Source organism: Tachyglossus aculeatus, chromosome 6, assembly GCF_015852505.1.
Source record: "Tachyglossus aculeatus isolate mTacAcu1 chromosome 6, mTacAcu1.pri, whole genome shotgun sequence".
Classification (NCBI taxonomy): domain Eukaryota; kingdom Metazoa; phylum Chordata; class Mammalia; order Monotremata; family Tachyglossidae; genus Tachyglossus; species Tachyglossus aculeatus.
The window spans coordinates 5,371,563-5,388,863 of NC_052071.1; the positions used below are offsets into that span (position 1 = coordinate 5,371,563).

The 17,301-nt window shown below is 52.2% G+C and overlaps 1 protein-coding gene across 1 annotated transcript; it reads left to right on the forward strand.

Annotated features, from left to right (window-relative positions):
* Positions 1-1,386: 1,386 nt before the first annotated feature.
* SLC25A31 (solute carrier family 25 member 31) lies at positions 1,387-16,533 on the forward strand. Its single transcript, XM_038748203.1, has 6 exons — positions 1,387-1,665; positions 6,270-6,397; positions 10,993-11,110; positions 12,089-12,243; positions 14,258-14,383; positions 16,109-16,533. Exons 1-6 carry the CDS (start codon positions 1,452-1,454, stop codon positions 16,310-16,312), a joined length of 945 nt encoding a protein of 314 aa, XP_038604131.1. The 5' UTR covers positions 1,387-1,451; the 3' UTR covers positions 16,313-16,533.
* The last annotated feature ends 768 nt before the right edge of the window (positions 16,534-17,301 follow it).

The following is a 17,301-nucleotide window of genomic DNA, read 5'->3' on the forward strand; positions in this document are numbered from 1 at the left end:
TTAAGCGCTTCCTATGTGCCAAGCCCTGGTCTAAGCGCTGGGTAATAATCATAATGATGGTATTAGTTAAGCACTTACTATAATAATGATGATGATGGTATTTGTTAGTGCTTCCTATGTGCCCAGCCCTGGTCTAAGCGCTGGGTAATAATAATAATGATGGTGTTCATTAAGTGCTTACTATAATAATAATAATAATTATAATGATGATAATGATGGTATTTGTTAGCACTTCCTATGTGCCCAGCCCTGGTCTAAGCTCTGGGTAATAATAATAATGATGGTGTTCGTTAAGCACTGACTATAATAATGATAATAATAATGATGATGATGATGGTATTTGTTAGCGATTTCTATGTGCCCAGCCCTGGTCTAAGCGCTGGGTAATAATAATAATGATGGTGTTCGTTAAGCGCTTACTATAATAATAGTTATAATGATGATGATGGTATTTGTTAGCGCTTCCTATGTGCCCAGCCCTGGTCTAAGCGCTGGGTAATAATAATAATGATGGTGTTCGTTAAGTGCTTACTATAATAATGATGATGGTGATGATGGTATTTGTTAGCGCTTCCTATGTGCCCAGCCCTGGTCTAAGCGCTGGGTAATAATAATAATGATGGTGTTCGTTAAGCGCTTACTATAATAATAATTATAATGATGATGATGATGGTATTTGTTAGCGCTTCCTATGTGCCCAGCCCTGGTCTAAGCGCTGAGTAATAATAATAATGATGGTGTTCGTTAAGCGCTTACTATAATAATAATAGTAATAATAATAATAATCATAATAATAATGGTATTTGTTAGCGCTTCCTATGTGCCCAGCCCTGGTCTTATCGCTGGGGTAATAATAATAATAACAATGATGTTAATTACAATAACACCGCAGTTCCGCGGTGCGTCCGCGAGGCGGCGCTGCGGCGGGCACGATGAGCGTTGCGGACGAGGCGGCGCGCGCCCTCCGTCGCAGTTCCGCGGTGCGTCCGCGAGGCGGCACTGCGGCGGGCACGAGGCGCATTCAGGGCGAGGCGGCGCGCGCCCTCCGTCGCAGTTCCACGGTGCGTCCGCGAGGCGGCGCTGCGGCGGGCCCGAGGCGCGTTGCGGGCGAGGCGGCGGGCGCCCTCCGTCGCAGTTCCGCGGTGCATCCGCGAGGCGGCGCTGCGGCAAGCACGAGGAGCGTTGCGGGCGAGGCGGCGCGCGCCCTCCGTCGCAGTTCCGCCGTGCGTCCGCGAGGCGGCGCTGCGGCGGGCACGAGGCGCGTTGCGGGCGAGGCGGCGCGCGCCCTCCGTCGCAGTTCCGCCGTGCGTCCGCGAGGCGGCGCTGCGGCGGGCACGAGGCGCGCTCCTGGCGCGGCCGTTGGCGGGAGCTCAGGGCGCCTGCGCGGTCCGTCCGGCCGCTCCCTCGCACCGGTGCGAAGCGGCTTTTCCCGCCCTCCCGGCCGGGCGGCCATGGCCCCCAAGGAGAAGCAGCTGTTCGACCCGCTGTCGTTCGGGAAGGACCTGCTGGCCGGCGGGGTGGCGGCCGCCGTGTCGAAGACGGCCGTGGCGCCCATCGAGCGGGTGAAGCTGCTGCTGCAGGTGCAGGCGTCGTCCAAGCAGATCAGCCCCGAGGCGCAGTACAAGGGCATCGTCGACTGCCTCGTGCGGATCCCCCGGGAGCAGGGTACGGGGGCGACGGCTAAGGGGGGCGGGGGGTGGGCGGGATGGGGAGGGCGGAGGGACTGGGCATGCGCGGGAGGGGGGGCGTGGAGGGGCGGGGCATGCGCAGAGGGAGGGGTGGATGGGCGGGGCATGCGCAGAGGGAGGGGTGGATGGGCGGGGCATGCGCAGAGGGAGGGGTGGATGGGCGGGGCCTGAGGGGAGGAGGGCGGGGTCTGAGGGGGGAGGAAGGCTGGGTGGGCGGGGCCTGAGGGGGGAGGAGTGGTGGTGGGCGGGGCATGAGCGGAGAAGGGAAGGGTGAATGGGCGGGGCCTGAGGGTGGATGGGCGGGGCATGCGCGAAGGAGGGCGGGGCATGAGGGGAGGAGGGAGGCTGGGTGGGCGGGGCCTGAGGGGGTTGGATGGGTGGGCGGAGCATGTGCAGAGAAGGGAGGGGCCTGAGGGGAGGAGGGAGGATGGGTGGGCGGAGCATGCGCGGAGGAGGGAAGGGTGAATGGGCGGGGCCTGAGGGGGGATGGGCGGGTGTGAAGTGGGAGGGCAAGGCCGGAGAGAGTGCGGGGGGTATGGGCGGGACCCGGGGGGAGGGACGATAGGGGGGCGGAGCATGGGCGAAGGAAGGAGGCTGGGTGGGCGGGGCCTGAGAGGGGTTGGATGGGTGGGCGGAGCATGCGCGGAGGAGGGAGGATGGGCGGGGCCCAAGGGGAAGAGGGGAAGGTGGGTGGGCGGGGGGGCCTGAGAGGGATTGGTGGGCGGGGCATGCGCTGAGGAGGAAGGCTGGGTGGGCGGGGCCTGCAGAGCGTGGGATGGGTGGGCGGGGCCCCAGAGGGGAGTGACGGGTGGGCGGAGCATGCGCGGAGGAGGGAGGGAGGGAGGGAGGGTGGGTGGGCGGGGCCCGCGGGGAGGAGGGCCTGTATATATGTACATATGTTTGTATATATTTATTACTCTATTTATTTACTTATTTATTTTACTTGTACATATCTATTCTATTTATTTTATTAGTATGTTTTGTTTTGTTCTCTGTCTCCCCCTTTTAGACTGTGAGCCCACTGTTGGGTAGGGACCGTCTCTATATGTTGCCACCTTGGACTTCCCAAGCGCTTAGTACAGTGCTCTGCACACAGTAAGCGCTCAATAAAGACGATTGATGGATTGATTGAGGAGTGGTGGGTGGGCGGGGCCTGTGGGGGAGAGGGCGGGGCCCGCGCGGAGGAGGGAGGGTGGGTGGGCCGGGCCTGAGGGGGGTTGGATGGGGGCGGGGCCCGCGGGGAGGAGTGATGGGGCGGAGCATGCGCGGCGGAGGGAGGATGGGTGGGCGGAGCATGCGCGGAGGGGGAGGGGCCTGAGAGGAGGAGGGAGGGTGGGCGGAGCATGGGCGGAGGAAGGAGGCAGGGTGGGCGGGGCCCCGGAGAGGTGTGAGGGGTGGGCGGAGCATGCGCGGAGGAGGGAGGCTGGGTGGGCGGGGCCTGAGGGGGGGTGAGCGTGATCACGTGGTCGCGCATGCGCACAGGGCCGGCCTTACAGAGGCCCTTTCCCCGTCACACAGTAAGCGCTCCCCTCACGGGCCACCACCGTCATCCCCATGAAAAAATAACGTAGACTATTCCACAGTTATCGTTGGAACGGGCATGGGTTCTAATCCCCGCCCCGACACTTGTCCAGGCCGGTGACCTGGGGCAAGCCTCTTCGGCGCTTACAACAGCGCTTGGCACATCGTAAGCGCCTAACAAATAATAATAATAATAATAATAATAATAATGGTGGCATTTATTAAGCGCTTACTATGTGCAAAGCACTGTTCTAAGCACTGGGGAAGATACAAGGTGATCAGGTTGTCCCATGGAGGGATCACAGTCTTAATCCCCATTTTACAGAGGAGGCAACTGAGGCACAGAGAAGTCAAGTGACTTGCCCAAAGTCACACAGCTGACAATTGGCAGAGCCGGGATTTGAACCCATGACCTCTGACTCCAAAGCCCGGGCTCTTTCCAAATACCAGAGTCATTATTCGTATCATTATTACTATCCCCTGGCCCTCAGTGACTCCATTTGGAAAATGGGGATGCAGGCCGTGAGCCCCACGTCTTTACCCCAGCGTTTAGAACAGCGCTTGTACTTCCTAAGCGCTTAGTACAGTGCTCCGCACACAGTAAGCGCTCCATAAATACGATTGAGTGAATGACTCCCCACAGCACATATGTATCTGTATGTATCTGTAATTTATTGTTTATTTGTAAATTCCCCAGCGCTTAGAACAGTGCTTTGCACATAGTAAGCGCTTAATAAATGCCATCATCATTATTATTATTAGTGTCTGTCTCCCCCTCTAGACCGTGAGCTTGTTGTTGGGTAGGAACCCTCTCTATGTTTCCAGCTTGTACTTCCCAAGCGCTTAGTACAGTGCTCTGCACACAGTAAGTGCTCAATAAATACGATTGAATGAATGCTTGGCACCGAGTAAGCGCTTAACAAATACCATCATCATTATTATTACACAATTCAGCAACGAATAGAGGCAATCCTTGGCCACCACGGTACTGACTGCATGTTTACAATAGTGGAAGGTAAGACACTGCCTCCTCCTCCCCCTCTCCCTGTCAATCAGTGGTATTTATTGAGCGCTTCCTGTGTGCAGAGCAATGGACTGAGCGCTTGGGAGAGGGTGGTACGATTATAATAATAATGTTGGTGTTTGTTAAGCGCTTACCATGTGCCAAGCACTTTTCTAAGCCCTGGGGGGATACAAGGCTATCAAGGTTGTTCCATGTGGGGCTCACAGCCTTAATCCCCATTTTACAGATGAGGAAACTGAGGCACAGAGAAGTGACTTGCCCAGTGTCACACAGCTGACAAGTGGCGGAGCCGGGATTTGAACCCGTGACCTCTGACTCCAAAGCCCGGGCTCTTTCCACTGAGCCGTACAACAGAGTGGATAGACGTTCATTCATTTGGTTGTATTTATTGAGCACCAACTGCCCTGTACTAAGCGCTTAGACACGTTCCCTGTCGGCATAGTAGAAGCAGTATTCATTCAGTGGTATTTATTGAGTGCTTACTCTGTGCAGAGCACTGTACTAAGAGCTCTGGAGAGGACAATACAACAATAAACAGACACATTCCTTGGAGGAGGAGGAGTACAAGTAGTAGCGGTCTAGTAGGTGTAGTATGGTGATAGGAGTAACAGAAGTAATTAATTCCATCGTATTTATTGAGTGCTTACTGTGTGCAGAGCACTGTACTAAGCGCTTGGAGTAGTACAAATAGTAGTAGTATGGAAGGAATATTAGTCGTAGTTGTAGTAGTTTAGTAGGAGTAGTAATAACTTGTTGAGCTCGTACTTGGTACCATAGACCATACTACTTGCTTTAAAATAAAAAAAAAACCTCTCTGGGTCAAGCTGGGTTAAAAAGTTTCTCAGCTTTGGGGCTTAATTAGACACAGCACTACATTTCTGTACTGGGGAGGTGCAGAAAAAAAGAAGGGACGGGTGTTCCCTCCCCACAAGGAGCTTCCTTTCAAAACGGGAGAGATTAAAAACAGGAAACTAGAGAAGCAGTGTTTTCTCCAAGGATTCCCTCGGCCGGGGGAAGGGGTCGAAGAGTTCAAGTATTATTTTGTTTTTGAAATCCATTCAAGACCTCAGCCTGAAGCCCAGCCCTCACATGTGAGCCCGCTGTTGGGTAGGGACCGTCTCTATATGTTGCCAACTTGTACTTCCCAAGCGCTTAGTACAGTGCTCTGCACACAGTAAGCGCTCAGTAAATACGACTGACTGAATGAATGAATGAATGAATATGTCCACCCGGTTATTTACTTTGAGCACTGCATTTGTAAATATTTCTGTTTGCCTTCCCAGTGTGAATTCCCGATGTCAGGAATGAGTCACCACTTCATTCTCTTTTTCCCCAAACACCATACCCAGTAGTAATAATAATAATAACAATAGTGATAATGGTACTTGTTAAGCGTTTGACTATGTGCCGTGCACTGTACTAAGCGCTGGGGTAGATACCAGCAGATCGGGTTGGACAGAGACCTTGTCCCACGTGGGGCTCACGGTCTCAATCCCCGTTTCACAGATGAAGGAACTGAGGCACAGAGGAGGTGAGTGACTTGCCGAAGGTCACCCAGCAGACAGGCGGCCGAGCCGGGATTAGAACCCATGACCTTCTGGCTTCCAGGCACGGGCTTTATCCGCAATGTCATGCTGCCCTTCAGGAGACGCTCAATAAATGCTACTGATACTCTGGGTATTTAGGTCAGGTCTGGTGGTGGCAAAAAATGTCCCGATTACTGGAGTTCCCCTCTGCGATAAGCACTGCGCGCCAAGCGCTGTACTAAGCACCGGGGCGGATGCGAGTTAATCGGGTCGGACACGGTCCCTGTCCGACACGGGACAGGAAGCGGGAGGGGGAACGGGGATTGAATCAACCCCCATTTTACAGGTGAGGAAACTGAGGTTCCAGAGGAGTGGAGCGACTCCCCCGAGGTCACCGGGATTAGAACCCGGGTCTTTCCGACTGCCAGGCCCGGGTTCTTCCTAATAGGCCGCACTCCGTTTCAGATAACGTGAAACCGGGTCCTGATTGCCCCGTTTTTGTCCTTCCAGGGTTTTTCAGTTTTTGGCGTGGCAACCTGGCAAACGTGATCCGTTACTTTCCGACGCAGGCTCTGAACTTCGCTTTTAAAGATAAATACAAAGAGGTTTTCATGTCGGGCGTCAACAAAGAGAAGCAGGTAATTCCACCGCTATCTAATGCTCTCCGTGGATTAAGAAGACACTGATGTCGGTCGTCGGTAAAATTGGCATTTCAGTCGTTTTTAGCAAGGAAAATGCAGGTGAAGAGCTTCGAGCCTGAAGCAGGTTTTTTTTTTCTTTGTAGGCGTCAGGTTGAATATTTTCATAGCGATGCATTCTAATTTCTCGTGGTCCGTCTTCACATCGGGCTAATATTTCTTGAAGGGTTCATTGATTTCAATGTTTTGCTCATCTTCAAAATGTAGTGCTGTGTCTGTTTAAGCCCAAAAGCTGAGAATGTTTTGTCCAGCTGGACCCAGAGAGCCTTTTTTTTTTTCCTTTTGAAGTCAGTTTTTATTCAGTTTATACTTGTGGAACCGTTACAGGCCTATACCGATCTTGTCCATAGCAAGGAAGATATCGTTCACCATCAATCCTATTTTCCACAGGCAAAGAGATAAACCGTACTCAGTAAAGATAAACTGCCCTGAATTAAAATAAATTCACTTCGGCGTTGGCTTTCAGCCTGAAACTAGAAATGGGCATGAATTCAAGGCCTCTCAAATCCTAAATGTTGCAAGAATCTCAACGCACCCTTTAAAGAACAGATTTTCTTACTCAAGAGTTTAAAATGTCCTGGTTCCAATCCCGGCTCCACCACCCGCCTCTTGTGTGACGTTGGGGAAGTCACTTCGCTCCTCTGGGCCTCAGTCCCCTCATCAATCAATCAATCAATCGATCGTATTTATTGAGCGCTTACTGTGTGCAGAGCACTGTACTAAGCGCTTGGGAAGTACAAGTTGGCAACATCATCATCATCATCATCATCATCAATCGTATTTATTGAGCGCTTACTGTGTGCAGAGCACTGTACTAAGCGCTTGGGAAGTACAAGTTGGCAACATCATCATCATCATCATCATCAATCGTATTTATTGAGCGCTTACTGTGTGCAGAGCACTGGACTAAGCGCTTGGGAAGTACAAATTGGCAACATATAGGGACGGTCCCCACCCAACAGTGGGCTCACAGTCTAAAAGGGGGAGACAGGGAGCAAAAACAAACATACTAACAAAATAAAATAAATAGAATAGATATGTACAAGTAAAATAAACAAATAAATAGAGTAATAAATACGTACAAATGGGGATGGGACAGGGACCGTGTCCAACCTGATGAGCTCCTTTCGAATCTCCTCCTGCCTTCAGGACCTCTCGACCAGAATGTCCTACCGTCAGCTCAAAGTCAACGCGACTAAAGCGGAACTCTTTGTCTTCCCCCGAAACCCTGGAAAGGGAGGGCTTAGTCAGGGAAGGCCTCCTGGAAGAGGAGGTGTGCCTTCAATAAGGCCTTGAGGGCGGGGAGAGTTATTGTCCGGCGGATTTGCGGAGGGAGGGTGTTGCGGGCCGGGGGCAGGATGTGGGCGAGGGGATAGACGAGATGGAGGGAAGGTTGGCATTAGAAGAGCAAAGCGTGCGGGCTGCAACGGAGTAGGAAAGCAGCGAGCTGAGGTAGGAGGGGGCGAGGTGGTGGAAGGATTTAGAGCCCGTGGTGACGAGTTTTTGTCTGATGAGGAGCTGGATGGGCAACCACGGGAGTTTTGTGAGGAGGGGAGAGCCACGTCCTGAACGTTTCTGTAGAAAAATGGTGCGGCTGGCAGAGAGAAGTCTGGACCGGAGCGGGGACAGGCGGGAGGCTGAGACAGTCATCAAAGCGGAAGACGAGACGGGCTTGGTGCTAATTCCAGGGGTGGGCAAACTGCTTACGGGGGATTCATTCATTCATTCATTCATTCAATCGCATTTATTGAGCGCTTACTGTGTGCGGAGCACTGTACTAAGCGCTTGGGAAGTACAAGTTGGAAACATGTAGAGACGGTCCCTACCCAACAACGAGCTCACGGTCTAGAGGGGGTGACAGACATTAATACAAATAGATAAAACAATCAATTACAGGTATCTACAAACAGATACATATGTGCTGCGGGTAGTCATTCATTCAGTCGTATTTATTGAGCGCTTACTGTGTGCGGAGCACTGTACTAAGCGCTTGGGAAGGACAAGTTGGCAACATATAGAGACGGTCCCTACCCAACAACGAGCTCACGGTCTAGAGGGGGAGACAGACATTAATACAAATAGATAAAACAATCAATTACAGGTATCTACAAATAGATACATATGTACTGTGGGGAGTCATTCATTCATTCGCATTTATTGAGCGCTTACTGTGTGCGGAGATTGGCCCAACTGGCAAAGCTGCGTCGAGAATATTCAATCAGTCAATCAATCAATCAGTGGTATTTCAGAATAGGAAGCAGCGTGGCCTGACGGAAAGAGCCCGGGCTTTTTAAATTTTTTATTCATTCATTCAGTCCTATGGAGCGCTTTCTGTGGGCAGAGCACTGCACTAAGCGCTTGGGAGAGGATGATAAGACAATAAACAGACACATTCCCTGCCCACAAGGAGCTGACGGTACAACATATAAATATGTTGTACATATTTATTACTCTATTTATTTATTTATTTTACTTGTACATTTCTATCCTGTTTATTTTATTTTGTTGGTATGTTTGGTTCTGTTCTCTGTCTCCCCCTTTTAGACTGTGAGCCCACTGTTGGGTAGGGACTGTCTCTATGTGTTGCCAATTTGTACTTCCCAAGCGCTTAGTACAGTGCTCTGCACACAGTAAGCGCTCAATAAATACGATTGATTGATTGATTGATTGACGGTCTAGAGGGGGGGAGACGGGCAGGAAGAGAAGCAGCGTGCTCAGCGGAAAGAGCCCGGCCTTTGGAGTCAGAGGTCATGGGTTCAAATCCCAACTCCGCCAATTGCAAGTCACTTAACTTCTCTGTGCCTCGGTTCCCTCATCTGTAAAATGGGGATGAAGACTGTGAGCCCCCCCGTGGGACGACCTGATCACCCTGTAACCTCCCCAGCGCTTAGAACAGTGCTTTGTACATAGTAAGCGCTTAATAAATGCCACCATCTTTATCCAACTTGTACTTCCCAAGCACTTAGTACAGTGCTCTGCACATAGTCAGGGCTCAATAAATACGACTGAATGGATGAATGAAAGAGAAAGAAAGAAATGAGGGAGGGGGACGGGGGATGAAGAAAGGGAGCGAGTCGGGGTGATGCGGAAGGGATCGAGGGCAGAGCAGGTGGGGAGGGGCAGGAAGCGGAGACCCAGAGGTGGCCTCGTGGGAAGAGCACCGGCCTCAGAATGGGAAGACCCGAGTTCTAATCCATTCATTCATTCAGTCGTATTTATTGAGCGCTTACTGTGTGCAGAGCACTGTACTGAGCGCCTGGGAAGTACAAGTTGGCAACGTAATCCCTGCTCTGCCACTTTGCTGCGTGGCCTTGAGTGAATCACTTCTCTGGGCTCAGTTTCCTCACCTGTAATACCTGGAGATTCCTCCCCCCACCCAGACTGTGCCGGGGGGACTGTGTCTGACGGGATTATCTTGTGGCTACCCCAGCGCTGAACTGATAATAATAATAATGATATTTGTAAGTACTATGCGTCAAGCACTATACTAAGCGCTGAGGTGGATGCAAGCCAGTCGGGGTGGACGCCGTCCCTGTCCCACATGGGGCTGACGGACTCAGTCCCCTTTTCCCAGGTGAGGGAACTGAGGCACAGAGAAGTGAAGGGACTTGCCCAGGGTCACCCAGCGGGCACAGCGGAGCCGGGATTGGAATCCGTGACCTTCCGACTCCCAGGCTTGGGCTCTACCCGCTAGGCTGTGTGGCAGCTAATCATTAGACACAGTGCTTTGCACATAGTAAGTGCTTAACAAATGCCAATCATTATTATTATAGTAACATTTTAATATTATTTAATTATTATTCATTGAGCATCATTATTAATTTATAATTATTAATTATTTAATGCTATTTAATTATTTAATATTATTGTTAATGATTATTATAATTATTAATTATTTAATATCATTTAATTATTCACTATTATTATTGATGATTATTATAATTATTATAATTATTATTGTTAATTATTATTTTTATTAATAATAATAATGGCATTTGTTAAGCGCTTACTATGTACCAAGCACCGTTCTAAGCGCTGGGGAGGATACAGGGTGATCAGGTTGTCCCATGTGGGGCTCACAGTCTTAATCCCCATTTTCCAGGTGAGGTAACTGAGGCCCAGAGAAGTTAAGTGACTCGCCCAGGATCACACAGCAGACATGTGGTGGAGCGGGATTCGAACCCGTGACCTCTGACTCCAAAGCCCGTGCTCTTTCCACTGAGCCATGCTGCTTCTCATTATCAGAGAGTACGCATAGTACTTACAAATATCATTATTATTATTGTTATCAGTTAAGCGCTGGGGTAGCCGCAAGATAATCCCGTTGCGGGCGGGGATTGTCTCTCCCTGTTGCCGAACTGTACTTTCCAAGCGCTTCGACCAGTGCTGGGCACTCAGTAAGCGCTCAATGAATACGAGCGAGCGAATGTGGGGGGAGAAAAGGAAGGCCTCTTGGAGGAGACGTCGTGCGAGCGGGGATTTGGGGCTTCTTGGCCCCGGCCAGCGGCTCGCCGTAACCCCTCGGTGTGTTTCAGTTCTGGAGGTGGTTCCTGGCCAACCTGGCGTCCGGAGGCGCGGCGGGGGCCACGTCCATGTGCGTGGTGTACCCGCTCGACTTCGCCCGCACCAGGCTGGGAGCCGACATCGGGAAAGGTACGCCTCTGCCCGCCGCCGAGCCCGGGCTCGGGCATCCGAGGCCCTGGCTCCTCATCCCGGCTCCCCGGGTGCCACTTCACTCCTCCGTGCCTCAGCGACCACTCCTGGAAAATGGGGACGAAGACGGTGAGCCCCGCCTGGGGCAACCCGATTGCGCTTGGCACGTAGCGCTTAACAAATATCATCATTATTATTATCATTATCATGTCCGGGCTTACAGGGCCTGGACGCAAGCAAATCGGGTTGGACCCCGTCCCCCCCCCACCGCCGTGGCTGAGAAGCAGCGTGGCTCAGCGGAAAGAGCCCGGGCTTCGGAGCCAGGGGTCACGGGTTCAAATCTCGGCCCCGCCGCTTGTCGTCTGTGTGACTTCGGGCAGGTCGCTTCTCTGTGCCTCGGCTCCCTCATCTGTAAAATGGGGATGGGAACTGGGAGCCCCCCGTGGGACGACCTGATCACCTTGTAACCTCCCCAGCGCTTAGAACAGTGCTTTGCACGTAGTAGGTGCTTAACAAATACCGTCGTCATTATTATTATTATCCCCGCCTTCCAGAGGAGGGAACTGAGGCACGGAGAGGCGAAGCGACCGGCCCGAGGTGATGCGGCGGGGCCGGGGTTAGGACGCCTTTCCCTCTCCATCCCCCCCGCCTTACCTCCTTCCCTTCCCCACAGCACCTGCATATATGTATGTATGTTTGTACGTATTTATTACTCTATTTTACTTGTACATACCTGTTCTATTTATTTTATTTTGTTAATATGTTTTGTTTTGTCGTCTGTCTCCCCCTTCTAGACTGTGAGCCCGCCGTCGGGTAGGGACCGTCTCTATATGTTGCCAACTTGTACTTCCCAAGCGCTTAGTTCGGTGCTCTGCCCGCAGTAAGCGCTCAATAAATACAATTGATTGATTGATTGATTGATTGACGCGGGCCCCCGGGACTCCCGGGCCGCTAGCCGGACGGCACGTTGCCTCGTAGGTCCCGAAGAGAGGCAGTTCAAGGGTCTGGGCGACTGCATCATCAAGGTGGCGAGGTCGGACGGGATCGGCGGCTTGTACCAGGGCTTCGGGGTCTCCGTGCAAGGCATCATCGTGTACCGGGCCGCTTACTTCGGCGCCTATGACACCATCAAGGTAACGGGGGGCCCCGGGGGGGGGGCCCCGCTCGCCTCCACGGCTATTTTTGGGGGGGGGCGGGCGGTCTCGTTAACAGAAAACCAGCACGGCCTAGGGGCTAGAGCCCGGGCCCGGGAGTCAGAAGGACCTGGTTTCGTTTGGGTGCCCTGGGGCCGGTCCCTTCTGGGCCTCGGTTCCCTCATTCATTCATTCATTCAGTCGTATTTATTGAGCGCTCACTGTGTGCAGAGCACTGTACTAAGCGCTTGGGAAGTACAAGCTGGTAACATCGAGAGACGGTCTCATCTGGAAAGTGGGGATGGAGACTGTGAGCCCCACGGGGGACCGGGCTGGAGTCCAGCCCGATTTGCTGGCGTCCACCCCAGCGTTCAGTACCCGACAGACGGTAAGCGCCCAACAAATACCGGAATTATCATCGCGGGGGTGCGTCGGCAATCCGGGCTTGTAGCCGCAACTGGCAGCCCCGTCCCCATCGGGTGGTCGCTGAGGTCCAAGACTAAGCCCCCGCCGTCCCTCGTCTCCCTCTCCCTCCTGCAGCGCCCCGACTCTTCATTCATTCATTCATTCAATCGTATTTATTGAGCGCTTACTGTGTGCAGAGCACTGTACTAAGCGCTTGGGAAGTGCAAGTCCTGTATATATGTATATATGTTTGTACATATTTATTACTCTATTTATTTTACTTGTACATATCTATTCTATTTATTTTATTTTGTTAGTGTGTTTGGCTTTGTTCTCTGTCTCCCCCTTTTAGACTGTGAGCCCACTGTTGGGTAGGGACCGTCTCCATATATTGCCAATTTGTACTTCCCAAGCGCTTAGTACAGTGCTCTGCACATAGTAAGCGCTCAATAAATACAATTGATGATGATGATGATGATGATGATACATATTTATTACTCTATTTATTTTACTTGTACATATCTATTCTATTTATTTTATTTTGTTAGTATGTTTGGCTTTGTTCTCTGTCTCCCCCTTTTAGACTGTGAGCCCACTGTTGGGTAGGGACTGTCTATATATGTTGCCAATTTGTACTTCCCAAGTGCTTAGTACAGTGCTCTGCACATAGTAAGCGCTCAATAAATACGATTGATGATGATGATGATGATGATGATGATGATACATATTTATTACTCTATTTATTTATTTATTTTACTTGTACATATCTATTCTACTTATTTTATTTTGTTAGTATGTTTGTCTTTGTTCTCTGTCTCCCCCTTTTAGACCGTGAGCCCACGGTTGGGTAGGGACCGTCTCTCTATGTTGCCAACTTGTACTTCCCAAGCGCTTAGTCCAGTGCTCTGCACACCGTAAGCGCTCAATAAATACGACTGATTGATTGATTGATTGCAAGTTGGCAACATACAGAGACGGTCCCTACCCGACCCGCTACCTTTATTCATTCACTCGTTCAATCGTATTTATTGAGCGCTGACTGTGTGCAGAGAGGTGGACTAAGCGCTTGGGAAGTGCAAGTCCTGTATATATGTTTGTACATGTTTATTACTCTATGTATTTATTTTACTTGTACATATCTATTCTATTTATTTTATTTTGTTAGCATGTTTGGCTTTGTTCTCTGTCTCCCCCTTTTAGACCGTGAGCCCACGGTTGGGTAGGGACCGTCTCTGTATGTCGCCAACTTGGACTTCCCAAGCGCTCAGTACAGTGCTCTGCACACCGTAAGCGCTCAATAAATACGACTGATTGATTGATTGCAAGTTGGCGGGTCCCTACCCGACCCGCTCCCTTTATTCATTCACTCGTTCAATCGTATTTATTGAGCGCTGACTGTGTGCAGAGAGGTGGACTAAGCGCCCGGAAAGCACAGAGAGGGACGATCCCCACCCGACAGCGGGCTCACGGTCTAGAAGGGGAGAGACGAAAACAGGGCAAAACAAGTGGAGCAGTAGACTGAGTGCTCCTCCAGGGCTGGGATCGTGTCTGGCAAAGGAGCGGTCCGCTCCCGAGCGTCCAGTCCAGTGTACGCGCTTTTGCATTCCAGGGGATGTTGCCCAACCCGAAGGAGACCCCCTTCCTGGTGTCCTTCTTCATCGCCCAAGTGGTGACCACCTGTTCTGGAATCCTCTCGTACCCCTTCGACACCGTCCGGAGGCGGATGATGATGCAGGTAACCCGCCGCGCCCCCCGATCGTTCAGCCATTCATTCCGTCGGATTTATTGAGCACTTCCCGTGTGCGGAGCACTGGGCTAAGCGCTTGGGAGAGGACGAGAGACCAATCAGCCGACAACATTCCCCTCCCGCGGAGAGCTCGGTTTTCCCCAGCTGCAGCAGCTCGGAGCTCCAGGATGGGAGCGGCGGGGGGGGGGATTTGGGGCCATTCATTCATTCAGCCGTATTTATTGAGCGCTTACTGTGTGCAGAGCGCTGTACTAAGCGCTTGGGAAGTACAAGTTGGCAGCATATAGAGGCGGTCCCTACCCAACAAGGGGCTCACAGCCGGTGGGGAGACTGACACAGGGCGGCCTAGTGGACGGAGCCCAGGCCTGGGAGTTGGGGGACCTGGGATCTCATCCTGGCTCCGTCAGTCATATTTATTGAGCGCTTACTGTGTGCAGAGCACTGGACTAAGCGCTCGGGAGAGTCCCGTTCCCTGCCCACAGCGAGTTCACATTGAGCGCCGACCGTGTGCGGAACACTGGACTAAGCCCTGGGGAGAGGACAATGCCAATTGTCTGCTGTGTGACTCTGGGCAAGTCACTTAATCAATCAATCAATCAATCGTATTTATTGAGCGCTTACTGTGTGCAGAGCACTGTACTAAGCGCTTGGGAAGGACAAGTCGGCAACATATAGAGACAGTCCCTACCCAACAGCGGGCTCACAGTCTAGAAGACCGTGCTTCTCTGACTTAACTTCTCTGTGCCTCAGTTACCTCATCTGTAAAATGGGGATTAAGACTTTGAGCCCCCCCGTGGGACAACCTGATCACCTTGTAACCTCCACAGCGCTAGAATAGTGCTTTGCACATAGTAAGCGCTTAATAAATGCCTTCATTATTATTATTATTAACAGTAGAACAGACACGTTCCCTGCCCACAATGAGCCGACACTCATCTGCTGGGTGACCTTGGGCAAGTCACTTCACTTAACAAGGAGCAGCACGGCCTAGTGGCTAGAGCCCGGGCCTGGGAGTCAGAAGGACCTGGGTTCGAATCCCGGCTCCGCCCCTTGTCTGCTGTGTGACCTTGGGCAAGTCGCTTCACTTCCCTGGGACTCAGTTCCCTCATCTGGAAAATGGGGATGAAGACTGAGAGCCTCATGTGGGACAGGGACCGTGTCCATCCTCATTAGCTTGGATCTATCCCGGCGCTTAGAATGGTGCTTGACACATAGTAAGCGCGTAACAGATACCAAAATGCCATCATTATTGTTATTATTATTATTACTATCATTATTATTATTCTTCGGGCCTCAGTTCCCTCATCTGCCAAATGGAGATGAAGATTGTAAGCCCTATGTGGGACAGGGACTGCGTCCAAGCTGATTAGTTAGCATCCACCCCAGCGCTTAGACCAGCACTTGACACATAGTGAGCGTAGAGCAAATACCGCCATTATTATTATTATTACTATTATTCCCTGGGCCTCAGTTCCCCCCTCTGTCAAATGGGGATTAAGACCGTGAGCCCCATGTGGGACAGGAACCGCGTCCAACCCGATTCGTTTGGATCCACCCCGGGGCTCAGTCCAGCAGCCGGCACCTAGTAAGCGCCGCCCATTCATTCGGTCGTATTTATTGAGCGCTTACTGTGTGCAGAGCACTGTACTAAGCGCCCATTGATAAATAGTGATGGGCTCCCCCTCAGCGGCGCCCCGGTCCTCCTCCCAACAGAGCGGGGAGTCGGAGCGCCAGTACCGGGGCACGTGGGAGTGTTTCCTCAAGATCTACCGTCAAGAGGGGCTGACGGCCTTCTTCCGGGGGGCCTTCTCCAACGTCCTCCGCGGCACCGGAGGGGCCCTGGTCCTCGTCCTCTACGACAAGATCCAAGACCTCCTCAACATCGACAGCGGCGGCGCCAGCTCCTCGGCCCAGTGAGGCGGGTCCGGGAGGGAGCCCGCTCCGCCGTGCCCCGCCGCGCCCCGTCGCGCCCCGGGGCCGGAGGCCCGCGCCCGGAGAGGGAGGCCGGCCCCCGGAAACGCCATCGGACCCCGTCTGTTGCCCGATCTCACCCCCCAGGCCGCGGGCACGTGCCGTCCCCGAGTGGGGAGGGCCCCCGGTTTGACGAGAATGAATAAAAAGGCTGGAGGTGGAAAGAGGATAACGGGGCGGTCTGCTCTCCTTCCCCTTCGCCAAACCCGCCTTCCTCGGCCCGCTCTGACCCGACGAGGGACGGACCCGAAGGAGGTTGGCCGCTCTTCTCGTCGATCCCTCTCTCTCTCTCTCTGTGTCTCTCCATCTCTGCCCCTACCTGCTTCTCTGAATCTCTGTCTGTCACTATCTACTGCTGCCCATCCATCTCTCTCTGTCACTCTTTCTCTGTCTCCTCGTCTTTCTCTCCCCCACATGCTTCTCTGAATAATACTGATGGTATTTGTTAAGTGCTTACTACGTGCCAAGCGCTGTTCTAAGCTCTGAATCTCTGCCGCTCTGTCTACTGCCTGCCTCTCTCTCTATCTCTTTCTCTCCCCATTCCTGCTTCCCTGAATCTGTCACTGTCTACGGCTGCCTGTCTTTCTCTCTCTCTGTCTCCTTGTCTCTTTCTGTCCCCATTCCTGCTTCCCTGAATCTCTGCCACTCTGTCTACTGTTACGTGTCTCTCTCTCTCTCTGTGTGTCTCCTTGTCTCTCCATCTCTCCCCATTCCTGCTTCTCTGAATCTATCTGTCACACTTTCTACTGCTGTCTGTCTCTCTATCTCTCTCTTCTTGTCTCTTTCTCTCCCCCTACCTGCTTCTCTGAGTTCTGGTCACTCTGTCTACTCTCTCTCTCTCTCTCTCTCTCTCTCTCTCTCTCTCTCTCTCTCTCTCTCTCTCTCTCTCTCTCTCTCTCTCTCTCTCTCTCTCTCTCTCTCTCTCTCTCTCCCTG

What these genes read in the sequence shown, in the direction of transcription:
- SLC25A31 (XM_038748203.1), top strand. Translation starts at nt 1,452, where the DNA reads ATGGCCCCCAAGGAGAAGCAGCTGTTCGACCCGCTGTCGTTCGGGAAG. An exon ending in GGGAGCCGACATCGGGAAAG is followed by an intron (nt 11,111 to 12,088) that starts GTACGCCTCTGC and finishes GTTGCCTCGTAG; the next exon opens with GTCCCGAAGAGAGGCAGTTC. An exon ending in GCGCCTATGACACCATCAAG is followed by an intron (nt 12,244 to 14,257) that starts GTAACGGGGGGC and finishes TTTGCATTCCAG; the next exon opens with GGGATGTTGCCCAACCCGAA.